The 17,233-nt window shown below is 46.6% G+C and overlaps 1 protein-coding gene across 7 annotated transcripts in view; it reads left to right on the top strand.

Moving 5' to 3' along the window:
• LOC118378041 (TSC22 domain family protein 4-like) overlaps window positions 1-17,233 on the top strand; it is a 42,305-nt gene that overhangs the window by 13,284 nt on the left and 11,788 nt on the right. For all 7 annotated transcript variants that reach the window (XM_052458958.1, XM_052458960.1, XM_052458957.1 and 4 more), the window contains 2 exons: window positions 333-1,033; window positions 8,711-8,868. In XM_052458958.1, coding sequence (XP_052314918.1) covers window positions 333-1,033; window positions 8,711-8,720 — 711 coding nt within the window. In that variant the 3' untranslated portion in view covers window positions 8,721-8,868. The remainder of the gene's footprint in view (window positions 1-332; window positions 1,034-8,710; window positions 8,869-17,233) is intronic.

Below are 17,233 nucleotides of genomic sequence, written 5' to 3'. Positions count from 1 at the left end.
CACAGACAGGACAGACTAGATAGAGGACTATATATATATCTTAGTAGAACAGGACAGACCAGACAGGACTATATATATACATATACAGTGGGGCAAAAAAGTATTTAGTCAGCCACCAATTGTGCAAGTTCTCCCATGTAAAAAGATGAGAGGCCTGTCATTTTTATCATAGGTACACTTCAACTATGACAGAAAAAATTAGAAAAAAAATCCAGAAAATCACAAGAGGACTATATATGTTAGGAGAACAGGACAGACCAGACAGAGTTTTAGAGAGAGCCAAACCCTACTGACACAAGCCCAGCACTCACTGTGTGTGTCTGTGTGTTTAGATGAGTGGGGGGAAGAAGAGGAGTGGCTTCCAGATTACTAGTGTGACATCAGACTACACGCAGAGCTCTGGGGAAGCCCCACCCAATGTTCAGGCCTCTAGCCAATCAAATCCCTCCCTTCAGTCCTCCAGCCAATCCACTGATTCCTCCCAGCCTGGCCTCTCCCACCAGCAGGGAAGTTTCTCCCAGCCGACGACTCCCCTCTCTCTGAGGAAATCCAACTCGCAAGATGCTGTGGGGCAGGGGTCCAGGTTTCGAGTTGTCAGATTGGGCCAGGGCCATGGAGGACCCTATTGCCGGGGGCGGTGGACCTGTACGGACTTTTTGGAACGAGAGGAAGGGGTGGGGCCTAGATGGGTGATGGACAGTATGAGACACGCCCACTCCCTGGAGTCCCTGGAGGGGATTGGTCTACAGGGGGCTGGGGGAGGGGCTGGAGGCGAGCTGCTGGGGCACGTGCGCACTCTCAGGACAGGACACCTTGTTCACTCTCAGGATACCTCCCACTTGCTGGCCCAGCCAATAGGGTCAGATGGGGAGGGGTTTGGAGGGCTGAAGCCTCTCCTCCACAGCGACCCGCCCAACCCCACACACCTGGAAAGATTCAACTTGCGAGTGGTCGACTCCATGCCCCCCTGCCCAGCCCCCGCCCACGGAACATCCCACCCCCTCTACGCCTGGATGTGGACGCTACCGGGAGGGTGAAAATACACACACACACACACACACACACACACACACAGACAACACACACACACAGACAACACACACACACACACACACACACACACACACAGACAACACACACACACACACACACAGACAACACACACACACACACACACACATACACACAGACAACACACACACACACACACACATACACACAGACAACACACACACACATACACAGACAACACACACACAGACCACACACACATACACAGACAACACACACACACATACACACACACACACATACACAGACAACACACACACACACACACATACACAGACAACACATACACAGACAACACACACACATACACAGACAACACACACACATACACAGACAATACACACACACACAGACAATACACACACACACAGACAATACACACACACACAGACAATACACACACACACAGACAATACACACACACACACACACACACACACACACACACAGACAATACACATATACACACACAGACAATACACACACAGACAATACACACACAGACAATACACATATACATACACAGACAATACACATATACACACACAGACAATACACATATACACTGACCTGGTAGTAGACCAGAGAAGACACACTGAGAAGACACGTGACCTGGTAGTAGACCAGTGTCAACATGACTGAGAAGACACGTGACCTGGTAGTAGACCAGTGTCAACATGACTGAGAAGACACGTGACCTGGTAGTAGACCAGTGTCAACATGACTGAGAAGACACGTGACCTGGTAGTAGACCAGTGTCAACATGACTGAGAAGACACGTGACCTGGTAGTAGACCAGTGTCAACATGACTGAGAAGACACGTGACCTGGTAGTAGACCAGTGTCAACACGACTGAGAAGACACGTGACCTGGTAGTAGACCAGTGTCAACACGACTGAGAAGACACGTGACCTGGTAGTAGACCAGTGTCAACACGACTGAGAAGACACGTGACCTGGTAGTAGACCAGTGTCAACACGACTGAGAAGACACGTGACCTGGTAGTAGACCAGTGTCAACACGACTGAGAAGACACGTGACCTGGTAGTAGACCAGTGTCAACACGACTGAGAAGACACGTGACCTGGTAGTAGACCAGTGTCAACACGACTGAGAAGACACGTGACCTGGTAGTAGACCAGTGTCAACACGACTGAGAAGACACGTGACCTGGTAGTAGACCAGTGTCAACACGACTGAGAAGACACGTGACCTGGTAGTAGACCAGTGTCAACACGACTGAGAAGACACGTGACCTGGTAGTAGACCAGTGTCAACACGACTGAGAAGACACGTGACCTGGTAGTAGACCAGTGTCAACACGACTGAGAAGACACGTGACCTGGTAGTAGACCAGTGTCAACACGACTGAGAAGACACGTGACCTGGTAGTAGACCAGTGTCAACACGACTGAGAAGACACGTGACCTGGTAGTAGACCAGTGTCAACACGACTGAGAAGACACGTGACCTGGTAGTAGACCAGTGTCAACACGACTGAGAAGACACGTGACCTGGTAGTAGACCAGTGTCAACACGACTGAGAAGACACGTGACCTGGTAGTAGACCAGTGTCAACACGACTGAGAAGACACGTGACCTGGTAGTAGACCAGTGTCAACACGACTGAGAAGACACGTGACCTGGTAGTAGACCAGTGTCAACACGACTGAGAAGACACGTGACCTGGTAGTAGACCAGTGTCAACATGACTGAGAAGACGCGTGACCTGGTAGTAGACCAGTGTCAACATGACTGAGAAGACACGTGACCTGGTAGTAGACCAGTGTCAACATGACTGAGAAGACACGTGACCTGGTAGTAGACCAGTGTCAACATGACTGAGAAGACACGTGACCTGGTAGTAGACCAGTGTCAACACGACTGAGAAGACGCATGACCTGGTATGAAAGATAAAACAAAACCAGATGGGAAATATTGTTGACGTTACATTTCACTGACTGTCCCTCAGGTTGTGTCAGGAGGACATGTTTGGCTTCCAAAACTGCACATTTTGACTTTTCACCCAATACATATTAGATGTATTTTCATTATTATTATTATTTTATTTTCTTTATTTTCTTTTATAGTTTGAAATTCTTTATATTGAATTCTAATTTTGGGAAAGGAAGATTCTCTGAGGTCTGAATATTTATTTCATAGGAAATGCAGCTCTGTCTCTTCCTGTCCCCTGGAGCAGAGTGAGCACAGACTGTCCTCTCTGGGCAGCCAGGTTTGTCTGTGACGACCGGTCTCTATAGCCAGACTGTCCTCTCTGGGCAGCCAGGTTTGTCTGTGATGACCGGTCTCTATAGCCAGACTGTCCTCTCTGGGCAGCCAGGTTTGTCTGTGACGACCGGTCTCTATAGCCAGACTGTCCTCTCTGGGCAGCCAGGTTTGTCTGTGATGACCGGTCTCTATAGCCAGACTGTGCTCTCTGGGCAGCCAGGTTTGTCTGTGACGACCGGTCTCTATAGCCAGACTGTCCTCTCTGGGCAGTTATAACTGATTGGACCTCTCTCTGATTGGACCATTATATCTGATTGGAAACATTTGAGCCAGATTCTAATTGGAGTTTTGATTTTAATGTTCCTTTTAATAGCATAGACAAAGCAAGAAGAGCCTTCTATCAGCTCTTTCACAGCCCTGTGAAAGCTACCTGTGTTTCTGATACTTACTCCTAGGTTGTGTAGTTGTTGGTGTGTTCTAATAGAACTGTGTCCAAATAGAATTTAGATTTGTCATCGTGATTTCCGGACCTTTTTTGGAATATCATTATATTTGTTTTCTTTAGGATGATCTAGATGACCCTCCTTAGTGGGAGACAGCAGACCCTCCTTAGTGGGAGACAGCAGACCCTCCTTAGTGGGAGACGGCAGACCCTCCTTAGTGGGAGACGGCAGACCCTCCTTAGTGGGAGACGGCAGACCCTCCTTAGTGGGAGACTGCAGACCCTCCTTAGTGGGAGACTGCAGACCCTCCTTAGTGGGAGACTGCAGACCCTCCTTAGTGGGAGACTGCAGACCCTCCTTAGTGGGAGACTGCAGACCCTCCTTAGTGGGAGACAGCAGACCCTCCTTAGTGGGAGACAGCAGACCCTCCTTAGTGGGAGACAGCAGACCCTCCTTAGTGGGAGACAGTAGCACCAGGTCATCTGTCTACAGCAGACCCTCCTTAGTGGGAGACAGCAGACCCTCCTTAGTGGGAGACAGCAGCACCAGGTCATCTGTCTACAGCAGACCCTCCTTAGTGGGAGACAGCAGACCCTCCTTAGTGGGAGACAGCAGACCCTCCTTAGTGGGAGACAGTAGCACCAGGTCATCTGTCTACAGCAGACCCTCCTTAGTGGGAGACAGCAGACCCTCCTTAGTGGGAGACAGTAGCACCAGGTCATCTGTGTACAACAGACCCTCCTTAGTGGGAGACAGCAGACCCTCCTTAGTGGGAGACAGCAGACCCTCCTTAGTGGGAGACAGCAGACCCTCCTTAGTGGGAGACAGCAGCACCAGGTCATCTGCGTACAGCAGACACTTGATTTCAGTGTTGTGTAGGGTGATACCAGGTGCTGCCGATTCTTCTAATGTTTTTGCCAATTCATTAATGTCGATGTTAAATAGTGTTGGACTTATTGGGCAGCCCTGTTTCACTCCCCGTCCCTGAAAGAAGAAGTCTGTTTGCTTGTTGCCAATTTTAACCACACATTTATTTTTAGTGTACATTGATTTAATAACATCATCTTTTTTAGTGTGGAGGGTATAAGTGGGGTCTGTTGTGGTTGACCTATTTATTTGACATTTTTCCCCAAATATCGGGGAAAATACCTGCAGTGAGGATGATGTTGAAGAGTTTGAGTATAACCAATGGTCTTTATATTTGATAATTTAATGTAAAATGCCATCAGCACCACAGGCCTTTTTGGGTTGGAGAGTGCACAGTTTTTCAAATATTTCTTCCGTAATTGGGGTATCCACAGGATTCTGATAGTCTTTGACTGCTGATTCAACGTTTTGTAAATGTTCTTGTGTATATTTTTGTCCTGGGCTCTTTGTTATATTGCTGTAGAGGTTTGCAAAGTGATTTCTCCACATATCCCCATTTTGGATAGCCAATTCCTCATGATGAGGTTTGTTTAATTTATTCAAATTCTCCCAGAAGTGGTTTGATTCTATGGATTCCTCAATTCCATCCAACTGATTTCTAATGTTCTGTTCCTTTGTTCTGTGGGTGTGTTTGTGATTTCTAATGTTCTGTTCCTCTGTTCTGTGGGTGTGTTTGTGATTTCTAATGTTCTGTTCCTCTGTTCTGTGGGTGTGTTTGTGATTTCTAATGTTCTGTTCCTCTGTTCTGTGGGTGTGTTTGTGATTTCTAATGTTCTGTGGGTGTGTTTGTGATTTCTAATGTTCTGTTCCTTTGTTCTGTGGGTGTGTTTGTGATTTCTAATGTTCTGTGGGTGTGTTTGTGATTTCTAATGTTCTGTTCCTTTGTTCTGTGGGTGTGTTTGTGATTTCTAATGTTCTGTTCCTCTGTTCTGTGGGTGTGTTTGTGATTTCTAATGTTCTGTTCCTCTGTTCTGTGGGTGTGTTTGTGATTTCTAATGTTCTGTTCCTTTGTTCTGTGGGTGTGTTTGTGATTTCTAATGTTCTGTGGGTGTGTTTGTGATTTCTAATGTTCTGTTCCTTTGTTCTGTGGGTGTGTTTGTGATTTCTAATGTTCTGTTCCTCTGTTCTTAGGGTGTGTTTCTGATTTCTAATGTTCTGTTCCTCTGTTCTGTGGGTGTGTTTGTGATTTCTAATGTTCTGTTTCTCTGTTCTGTGGGTGTGTTTGTGATTTCTAATGTTCTGTTCCTCTGTTCTTAGGGTGTGTTTGTGATTTCTAATGTTCTGTTTCTCTGTTCTGTGGGTGTGTTTGTGATTTCTAATCTTCTGTTTCTCTGTTCTGTGGGTGTGTTTGTGATTTCTAATGTTCTGTTTCTCTGTTCTGTGGGTGTGTTTGTGATTTCTAATGTTCTGTTTCTCTGTTCTGTGGGTGTGTTTGTGATTTCTAATGGTCTGTTCCTCTGTTCTTAGGGTGTGTTTGTGATTTCTAATGTTCTGTTCCTCTGTTCTTAGGGTGTGTTTGTGATTTCTAATGTTCTGTTCCTCTGTTCTGTGGGTGTGTTTGTGATTTCTAATGTTCTGTTCCTCTGTTCTGTGGGTGTGTTTGTGATTTCTAATGTTCTGTTCCTCTGTTCTGTGGGTGTGTTTGTGATTTCTAATGTTCTGTTCCTTTGTTCTGTGGGTGTGTTTGTGATTTCTAATGTTCTGTTCCTCTGTTCTGTGGGTGTGTTTGTGATTTCTAATGTTCTGTTCCTTTGTTCTGTGGGTGTGTTTGTGATTTCTAATGTTCTGTTCCTTTGTTCTGTGGGTGTGTTTGTGATTTCTAATGTTCTGTTCCTTTGTTCTGTGGGTGTGTTTGTGATTTCTAATGTTCTGTTCCTTTGTTCTGTGGGTGTGTTTGTGATTTCTAATGTTCTGTTCCTCTGTTCTGTGGGTGTGTTTGTGATTTCTAATGTTCTGTTCCTCTGTTCTGTGGGTGTGTTTGTGATTTCTAATGTTCTGTTCCTCTGTTCTGTGGGTGTGTTTGTGATTTCTAATGTTCTGTTCCTCTGTTCTGTGGGTGTGTTTGTGATTTCTAATGTTCTGTTCCTCTGTTCTGTGGGTGTGTTTGTGATTTCTAATGTTCTGTTCCTTTGTTCTGTGGGTGTGTTTGTGATTTCTAATGTTCTGTTCCTCTGTTCTGTGGGTGTGTTTGTGTTTCCCCACATTGAAGGCCTGTTTTTTTTATGTCTGGTTCTCTGTGTTTTTGATTAGATATATTTCTCAATGACTTCTTTAGATTTCTCCAATCATTATCAAACCATTTTTCATTCTCTATTCTCTTTGGTTTCCTCTTGTGTTTCTAGATTATCCAAGTAGGATCATTTGTCAGATATAAAGTTTATGTTCCAAACGGCCAAATTTACACCTTCATTTCTGTAGGATGTTAAAGGCTAAAAAGTTGTCCAGGAGAGATTGTTTTTTTTGGCTACTAATTGCTTTTTGGTAGATGTCTGTTCTCACTCCATCTATAGGCCTGTTTAGTACCATGTCATTTATTGGGCCATGATGCTTCATCGTTGGGTGTTAGTGGGCTGACTGTGAAGGCTCTGAGAGAGGTGTTAGTGGGCTGACTGTGAAGGCTCTGAGAGAGGTGTCAGTGGGCTGACTGTGAAGGCTCTGAGAGAGGTGTCAGTGGGCTGACTGTGAAGGCTCTGAGAGAGGTGTCAGTGGGCTGACTGTGAAGGCTCTGAGAGAGGTGTCAGTGGGCTGACTGTGAAGGCTCTGAGAGAGGTGTTAGTGGGCTGACTGTGAAGGCTCTGAGAGAGGTGTTAGTGGGCTGACTGTGAAGGCTCTGAGAGACTCTGGGTTTAGGTCGGTGAGGAAGTAGTCTACAGTGCTGCTGCCAAGGGAAGAGCTAAAGGTGTACCTACCAGAAGAGTCCCCTCTCAGCCTACCATTGACTATGTACAGACCCAGTGTTCCACAGAGCTTCAGGAGCAGTGCTCCATTTGAGTTTTTCACTTTGTCATAGTTGTTTCTGGGGGGTATGTGGGGAGGGAAAGGTTGTTGGTTCACCTCTGCACCATGTTTCCTGTAGTACTACACTATCAACATCATCAATTTCTTTCAGGAAGTCTGCGTTTCTGCTATTTAGCCCAAAAGCAGAGGACTTAAATTCTTGTAATTCCAACATGAAAATATTTCATAACTGTTTTTTTTTCTCTGTCTCTCCCCTCTGTTGGTCTCTCTGTCTGGGTCTCTCTCTCCCCCTCTCTCTCTCTGTCGGGGTCTCCCTCTCCCCTCTGTCGGTCTCTCCCCCTCTCTCTCTCTGTCTGGGTCTCTCTCCCCCTCTCTCTCTCTCTGTCTGGGTCTCTCTCTCCCCTCTGTTGGTCTCTCTGTCTGGGTCTCTCTCTCCCCTCTGTCGGTCTCTCCCTCTCTCTCTCTCTGTCTGGGTCTCTCTCTCCCCTCTGTCGGTCTCTCCCCCTCTCTCTCTCTGTGTCTGGGCCTCTCTCTCCCCCTCTCTCTGTGTCTGGGCCTCTCTCACCCCCCTCTCTCTGTCGGGGTCTCCCTCTCCCCTCTGTCGGTCTCTCCCCCTCTCTCTCTCTGTCTGGGTCTCCCTCTCCCCTCTTGTCGGTCTCTCCCCCTCTCTCTCTGTCTGGGTCAACCCTCTCCCCTCTGTCGGTCTCTCCCCCCCTCTCTCTCTGTCTGGGTCTCCCTCTCCCCCTCTCTCTGTGTCTGGGCCTCTCTCACCCCCCTCTCTCTGTCGGGGTCTCCCTCTCCCCTCTGTCGGTCTCTCCCCCTCTCGCCGTCGGTCTTTCCCCCTCTCTCTCTCTCTCTCTCTCCCCCTGTCTCTTTCTCTGTCGGGGTCTCTCTGTCGGGGTCTCTCTCTCTCTGTCGGGGTCTCTCTCTTGGGGTCTCTCTCTCCCCCCTGTCGGTCTCTCCCCCTCTCGCTGTCGGTCTCTCTCCACCTCTCTCTCTCTCTCTCTCTCTCTCTCTCTCTCTCTCTCTCTCTCTCTCTCTCTCTCCCCTCTCTCTCTCCCCATATCCACTCTCTCTCTAGTCTCTTTTGAGAGTGTCTCATTCCCAGCCCAGCTCCCCTGGGCCCCCCCTACAGGGTAGAGATGGTACTTTCCTACCCAGTCTGATTCCCATCCAGACTTCTTCGGCCTGGTCCATGTTCAGCTCCGGGGAGGCTGTCCATCTGCCAGGGGACGACAGGTATGGTCTGTGTTTGGGTCTGTCTGTGGTGTGTGTGTTAGACCCCCCCTCTAGTACAGTGGGTGGATTTGACCGTCATATTTCTGTTGGGTGGAAGGTGTTGTTTTTGAGAGAGAGCTGTTTCTCTATTGTGCTGTGTGTGGGGGGGTGGGGGCAGGTTTAGTAGCCGCAGAGTGCCAAATACCCCACAGTGTGAGAGAGAGGCCACCCAGAGTAGTGTGTGCATATGGATGGACCCCAGGTTGGACTTGTGAAAGTATCACTTTCCTGTCAGTCATGCCGGCTCAATGACAGGCTCCACACCTTCCCAGTTTCTCTGCTCAGAATAGAGAAGTAAGGCAACTAGTGCCTGCACTTCACAGTACAATGTGCACAATCACAGATATGGTCTAAATACTGCAACCACACACACGCATCCCTCCATTCTGGTTGTTTTCTACCATTCAATCCAACTTGCTTTTTTATTAGGATCCCCATTAGCTGTTGTGAAAGCAGCAGCTACTCTTCCTGGGTTTCAACACAGAACACAGAACACAGAACACACACACTGTGTATTGGTATGTTATTAGGATCCCCATTAGCTGTTGTGAAAGCAGCAGCTACTCTTCCTGGGTTTCAACACAGAACACAGAACACACACACTGTGTATTGGTATGTTATTAGGATCCCCATTAGCTGTTGTGAAAGCAGCAGCTACTCTTCCTGGAGTTCAACACAGAACACAGAACACAGAACACAGAACATAGAACACAGAACTGTGTATTGGTATGTTATTAGGATCCCCATTAGCAGCACACTCTTCCTGGAGTTCAACACAGAACACAGAACACACACACTGTGTATTGGTATGTTATTAGGATCCCCATTAGCTGTTGTGAAAGCAGCAGCTACTCTTCCTGGGTTTCAACACAGAACACAGAACACAGAACAGAACACAGAACACACACACACTGTGTATTGGTATGTTATTAGGATCCCCATTAGCTGTTGTGAAAGCAGCAGCTACTCTTCCTGGGTTTCAACACAGAACACAGAACACACACACTGTGTATTGGTATGTTATTAGGATCCCCATTAGCTGTTGTGAAAGCAGCAGCTACTCTTCCTGGAGTTCAACACAGAACACAGAACACAGAACACACACACTGTGTATTGGTATGTTATTAGGATCCCCATTAGCTGAATGAATCATGACATCATATGGAACATTCATTTGACAAGAACAGCTCAAAGACAAAACTACAAACATTTTCAAATAAGAACAATATAACTAGAAGGTTCTGTACTGACTAAATACTGAGAAAAAACCCAGAGAGACCTAATATTCTAGGACTACGTGTACTGTGTACTAATTAATATTCTAGGACTACGTGTACCATGTACTAATTAATATTCTAGGACTACGTTTACTGTGTACTAATTAATATTCTTGGACTACGTTTACCATGGTCTAATTAATATTCTTGGACTACGTTTATGGTGTAGTAATTAATATTCTTGGACTACGTTTACCATGGTCTAATATTCTTGGACTACGTGTACCATGTACTAATTAATATTCTAGGACTACGTTTACTGTGTACTAATTAATATTCTTGGACTACGTTTACCATGGTCTAATTAATATTCTTGGACTACGTTTATGGTGTAGTAATTAATATTCTTGGACTACGTTGTCAGTTACACATACAGTCAGGGGGTGATGCGTGCAGCCGAACGCACAATTGGGTGCACACCTACAAAACCAGGTGTCGCAGGAAGGCCAAGCCATGCCCTGTTCTCCCCGCTACAATCCCTCAGACACAGGCAGGAGCATCATGGCAACAACTGGAGGACTTTTACATGTTTTATTTAACCAGGTAGGCCAGTTGAGAACAAGTTCTCATTTACAACTGCGACCTGGCCAAGATGAAGCAAAGCAGTTCTACACAAACAACAACACAGAGTTACAGAGAAACAAACAGAGAACTGTTTGGCCATAATGACCATCGTTATGTTTGGAGGATAAATGGGGAGACTTGCAAGCCGAAGAACACCATCCCAACTGTGAAGCACGGGTGTGGCAGCATCATGTTGTTATCATGTTGTGGGGGTGCTTTGCTGCAGGAGGGACTGGTGCACTTCACAAAATAGATAGCATCATGAGGGAGGAAAAGTATGTGGATATATTGAAGCAACATCTCAAGACATCAGTCAGGAAGTTAAAGCTTGGTAACAAATGGGTCTTCCAAATGGACAATGACTCCAAGCATTCTTCCAAAGTTGTGGCAAAATGGCTTAAGGACAACAAAGTCAATGTATTGGAGTGGCCATCACAAATCCCTGACCTCAATCCTATAGAAAATTTGTGGGCAGAACTGAAAAAGCGTGTGCGAGCAAGGAGGCCTACAAACCTGACTCAGTTACACCAGCTCAGTCGGGAGGAATTGGCCAAAATTCACCCAACTTGTTGTGGGAAGATTGTGGAAGGGTATCTGAAACATTTGACCCAAGTTAAACCCCTTTTAAAAGCAATGCTACCAAATACTAATTGAGTGTATGTCAACTTCTGATCCACTGGGAATGTGATGAAATAAATAAAAGTTGAAAGAAATATTTCTCTCTACTATTATTTTGACATTTCACGTTCTTAAAATAGTGGTGATCCTAACTGACCTAAAACAGGGAATTTGTATTAGAGTAAATAGGGTTAACTTTCACATTGTGAAAAAGTGAGTTTAAATGTGTTTGGCTAAGGTGTATGTAAACTTCCGACTTCAACTGTAGGTCTGTAACAGTTTGGGTCGAGAGTGTTTCCCTCATCAAAGGGACGCGGTAGCTTTCCAATCTTTGGGGATCTCAGACGATATGAAAGAGAGGTTGAACAGGCTAGTAATAGAGGTTGCAACAATTGCGGCTGATAAATTTAGAAAGAGAGGGTCCAGATTGTCTAGCCCAGCTGATTTGTAGCAGTCCAGATTTTGCAGCTCTTTCAGAAAATCAGATATCTTGATTTGGGTGAAGGAGAAATGGGGGAGGCTTGGGCGAGTTGCTGTGGGTGGATCCAGAGCTGTTGACCGGGGTAGGGGGAGACGGGTAGGGGTCCATCAGGCTGCTGAATAGACACCACTAGTCAGCTGTTTCTACCATCAGGCCGCTGAATAGACACCACTAGTCAGCTGTTTCTACCATCAGACTGCTGAATAGACACCACTAGTCAGCTGTTTCTACCTCCAGACCATCAGACTGCTGAATAGACACCACTAGCCAGCTGTTTCTACCCCCAGACCATCAGACTGCTGAATAGACACCACTAGTCAGCTGTTTCTACCATCAGACCATCAGGCTGCTGAATAGACACCACTAGTCAGCTGTTTCTACCCCCAGACCATCAGGCTGCTGAATAGACACCACTAGTCAGCTGTTTCTACCCCCAGACCATCAGGCTGCTGAATAGACACCACGAGTCAGCTGTTTCTACCTCCAGACCATCAGACTGCTGAATAGACACCACTAGTCAGCTGTTTCTACCATCAGACTGCTGAATAGACACCACTAGTCAGCTGTTTCTACTGTTTCTACCATCAGGCTGCTGAATAGACACCACTAGTCAGCTGTTTCTACCTCCAGACCATCAGGCTGTTGAATAGACACCACTAGTCAGCTGTTTCTACCTCCAGATCATCAGGCTGCTGAATAGACACCACTAGTCAGCTGTTTCTACCTCCAGACTGCTGAATAGACACCACTAGTCAGCTGTTTCTACCTCCAGACCATCAGACTGCTGAATAGACACCACTAGTCAGCTGTTTCTACCATCAGGCTGCTGAATAGACACCACTAGTCAGCTGTTTCTACCATCAGACCATCAGGCTGTTGAATAGACACCACTAGTCAGCTGTTTCTACCATCAGACCATCAGGCTGCTGAATAGACACCACTAGTCAGCTGTTTCTACCATCAGACTGCTGAATAGACACCACTAGTCAGCTGTTTCTACCATCAGACCATCAGGCTGCTGAATAGACACCACTAGTCAGCTGTTTCTACCTCCAGACTGCTGAATAGACACCACTAGTCAGCTGTTTCTACCATCAGACCATCAGGCTGCTGAATAGACACCACTAGTCAACTGTTTCTACCATCAGACTGCTGAATAGACACCACTAGTCAGCTGTTTCTATCCCCAGACCATCAGGCTGCTGAATAAACACCACTAGTCAGCTGTTTCTACCATCAGGCTGCTGAATAGACACCAATAGTCAGCTGTTTCTACCATCAGGCTGCTAAATAGACACCACTAGTCAGCTGTTTCTACCATCAGGCTGCTGAATAGACACCACTAGTCAGCTGTTTCTACCATCAGGCTGCTGAATAGACACCACTAGTCAGCTGTTTCTACCATCAGGCTGCTGAATAGACACCACTAGTCAGCTGTTTCTACCATCAGACTGCTGAATAGACACCACTAGTCAGCTGTTTCTACCATCAGACCATCAGACTGCTGAATAGACACCACTAGCCAGCTGTTTCTACCATCAGACTGCTGAATAGACACCACTAGTCAGCTGTTTCTACCATCAGACCATCAGGCTGCTGAATAGACACCACTAGTCAGCTGTTTCTACCCCCAGACCATCAGACTGCTGAATAGACACCACTAGCCAGCTGTTTCTACCATCAGGCTGCTGAATAGACACCACTAGCCAGCTGTTTCTACCATCAGGCTGCTAAATAGACACCACTAGTCAGCTGTTTCTACCATCAGACTGCTGAATAGACACCACTAGTCAGCTGTTTCTACCATCAGACCATCAGGCTGCTGAATAGACACCACTAGTCAGCTGTTTCTACCCCCAGACCATCAGTCTGCTGAATAGACACCACTAGTCAGCTGTTTCTACCATCAGACCATCAGACTGCTGAATAGACACCACTAGTCAGCTGTTTCTACCATCAGGCTGCTGAATAGACACCACTAGCCAGCTGTTTCTACCCCAGACCATCAGACTGCTGAATAGACACCACTAGTCAGCTGTTTCTACCCCCAGACCAACAGGCTACTGAATAGACACCACTAGTCAGCTGTTTCTACCATCAGGCTGCTGAATAGACACCACTAGTCAGCTGTTTCTACCTCCAGACCATCAGACTGCTGAATAGACACCACTAGTCAGCTGTTTCTACCATCAGACTGCTGAATAGACACCACTAGTCAGCTGTTTCTACCATCAGACTGCTGAATAGACACCACTAGTCAGCTGTTTCTACCACCAGGCTGCTGAATAGACACCACTAGTCAGCTGTTTCTACCCCCAGACCATCAGACTGCTGAATAGACACCACTAGTCAGCTGTTTCTACCACCAGGCTGCTGAATAGACACCACTAGTCAGCTGTTTCTACCCCCAGACCATCAGACTGCTGAATAGACACCACTAGTCAGCTGTTTCTACCTCCAGACCATCAGACTGCTGAATAGACACCACTAGTCAGCTGTTTCTACCATCAGACCATCAGACTGCTGAATAGACACCACTAGTCAGCTGTTTCTACCATCAGACTGCTGAATAGACACCACTAGTCAGCTGTTTCTACCATCAGACTGCTGAATAGACACCACTAGTCAGCTGTTTCTACCATCAGACTGCTGAATAGACACCACTAGTCAGCTGTTTCTACCCCCAGACCATCAGGCTGCTGAATAGACACCACTAGTCAGCTGTTTCTACCTCCAGACCATCAGACTGCTGAATAGACACCACTAGTCAGCTGTTTCTACCATCAGACTGCTGAATAGACACCACTAGTCAGCTGTTTCTACTGTTTCTACCATCAGGCTGCTGAATAGACACCACTAGTCAGCTGTTTCTACCTCCAGACCATCAGGCTGTTGAATAGACACCACTAGTCAGCTGTTTCTACCTCCAGATCATCAGGCTGCTGAATAGACACCACTAGTCAGCTGTTTCTACCTCCAGACTGCTGAATAGACACCACTAGTCAGCTGTTTCTACCTCCAGACCATCAGACTGCTGAATAGACACCACTAGTCAGCTGTTTCTACCATCAGGCTGCTGAATAGACACCACTAGTCAGCTGTTTCTACCATCAGACCATCAGGCTGTTGAATAGACACCACTAGTCAGCTGTTTCTACCATCAGACCATCAGGCTGCTGAATAGACACCACTAGTCAGCTGTTTCTACCATCAGACTGCTGAATAGACACCACTAGTCAGCTGTTTCTACCATCAGACCATCAGGCTGCTGAATAGACACCACTAGTCAGCTGTTTCTACCTCCAGACTGCTGAATAGACACCACTAGTCAGCTGTTTCTACCATCAGACCATCAGGCTGCTGAATAGACACCACTAGTCAACTGTTTCTACCATCAGACTGCTGAATAGACACCACTAGTCAGCTGTTTCTATCCCCAGACCATCAGGCTGCTGAATAAACACCACTAGTCAGCTGTTTCTACCATCAGGCTGCTGAATAGACACCAATAGTCAGCTGTTTCTACCATCAGGCTGCTAAATAGACACCACTAGTCAGCTGTTTCTACCATCAGGCTGCTGAATAGACACCACTAGTCAGCTGTTTCTACCATCAGGCTGCTGAATAGACACCACTAGTCAGCTGTTTCTACCATCAGGCTGCTGAATAGACACCACTAGTCAGCTGTTTCTACCATCAGACTGCTGAATAGACACCACTAGTCAGCTGTTTCTACCATCAGACCATCAGACTGCTGAATAGACACCACTAGCCAGCTGTTTCTACCATCAGACTGCTGAATAGACACCACTAGTCAGCTGTTTCTACCATCAGACCATCAGGCTGCTGAATAGACACCACTAGTCAGCTGTTTCTACCCCCAGACCATCAGACTGCTGAATAGACACCACTAGCCAGCTGTTTCTACCATCAGGCTGCTGAATAGACACCACTAGCCAGCTGTTTCTACCATCAGGCTGCTAAATAGACACCACTAGTCAGCTGTTTCTACCATCAGACTGCTGAATAGACACCACTAGTCAGCTGTTTCTACCATCAGACCATCAGGCTGCTGAATAGACACCACTAGTCAGCTGTTTCTACCCCCAGACCATCAGTCTGCTGAATAGACACCACTAGTCAGCTGTTTCTACCATCAGACCATCAGACTGCTGAATAGACACCACTAGTCAGCTGTTTCTACCATCAGGCTGCTGAATAGACACCACTAGCCAGCTGTTTCTACCCCCAGACCATCAGACTGCTGAATAGACACCACTAGTCAGCTGTTTCTACCCCCAGACCAACAGGCTACTGAATAGACACCACTAGTCAGCTGTTTCTACCATCAGGCTGCTGAATAGACACCACTAGTCAGCTGTTTCTACCTCCAGACCATCAGACTGCTGAATAGACACCACTAGTCAGCTGTTTCTACCATCAGACTGCTGAATAGACACCACTAGTCAGCTGTTTCTACCATCAGACTGCTGAATAGACACCACTAGTCAGCTGTTTCTACCACCAGGCTGCTGAATAGACACCACTAGTCAGCTGTTTCTACCCCCCAGACCATCAGACTGCTGAATAGACACCACTAGTCAGCTGTTTCTACCACCAGGCTGCTGAATAGACACCACTAGTCAGCTGTTTCTACTATCAGACCATCAGACTGCTGAATAGACACCACTAGTCAGCTGTTTCTACCTCCAGACCATCAGACTGCTGAATAGACACCACTAGTCAGCTGTTTCTACTATCAGACCATCAGACTGCTGAATAGACACCACTAGTCAGCTGTTTCTACCATCAGACTGCTGAATAGACACCACTAGTCAGCTGTTTCTACCATCAGACTGCTGAATAGACACCACTAGTCAGCTGTTTCTACCATCAGACTGCTGAATAGACACCACTAGTCAGCTGTTTCTACCATCAGACTGCTGAATAGACACCACTAGTCAGCTGTTTCTACCATCAGACCATCAGACTGCTGAATAGACACCACTAGTCAGCTGTTTCTACCATCAGGCTGCTGAATAGACACCACTAGTCAGCTGTTTCTACCCCCAGACCATCAGACTGCTGAATAGACACCACTAGTCAGCTGTTTCTACCTCCAGACCATCAGACTGCTGAATAGACACCACTAGTCAGCTGTTTCTACCCCCAGACCATCAGACTGCTGAATAGACACCACTAGTCAGCTGTTTCTACCATCAGACTGCTGAATAGACACCACTAGTCAGCTGTTTCTACCCCCAGACCATTAGGCTGCTGAATAGACACCACTAGTCAGCTGTTTCTACCATCAGACTGCTGAATAGACACCACTAGTCAGCTGTTTCTATCCCCAGACCATCAGACTGCCTCCACCTTTTATTAC

This window comes from Oncorhynchus keta, chromosome 13 (assembly GCF_023373465.1).
Source record: "Oncorhynchus keta strain PuntledgeMale-10-30-2019 chromosome 13, Oket_V2, whole genome shotgun sequence".
Classification (NCBI taxonomy): domain Eukaryota; kingdom Metazoa; phylum Chordata; class Actinopteri; order Salmoniformes; family Salmonidae; genus Oncorhynchus; species Oncorhynchus keta.
Note: the sequence above shows the minus strand (reverse complement) of the source record. Positions and strands in the feature narration are given on the sequence as shown.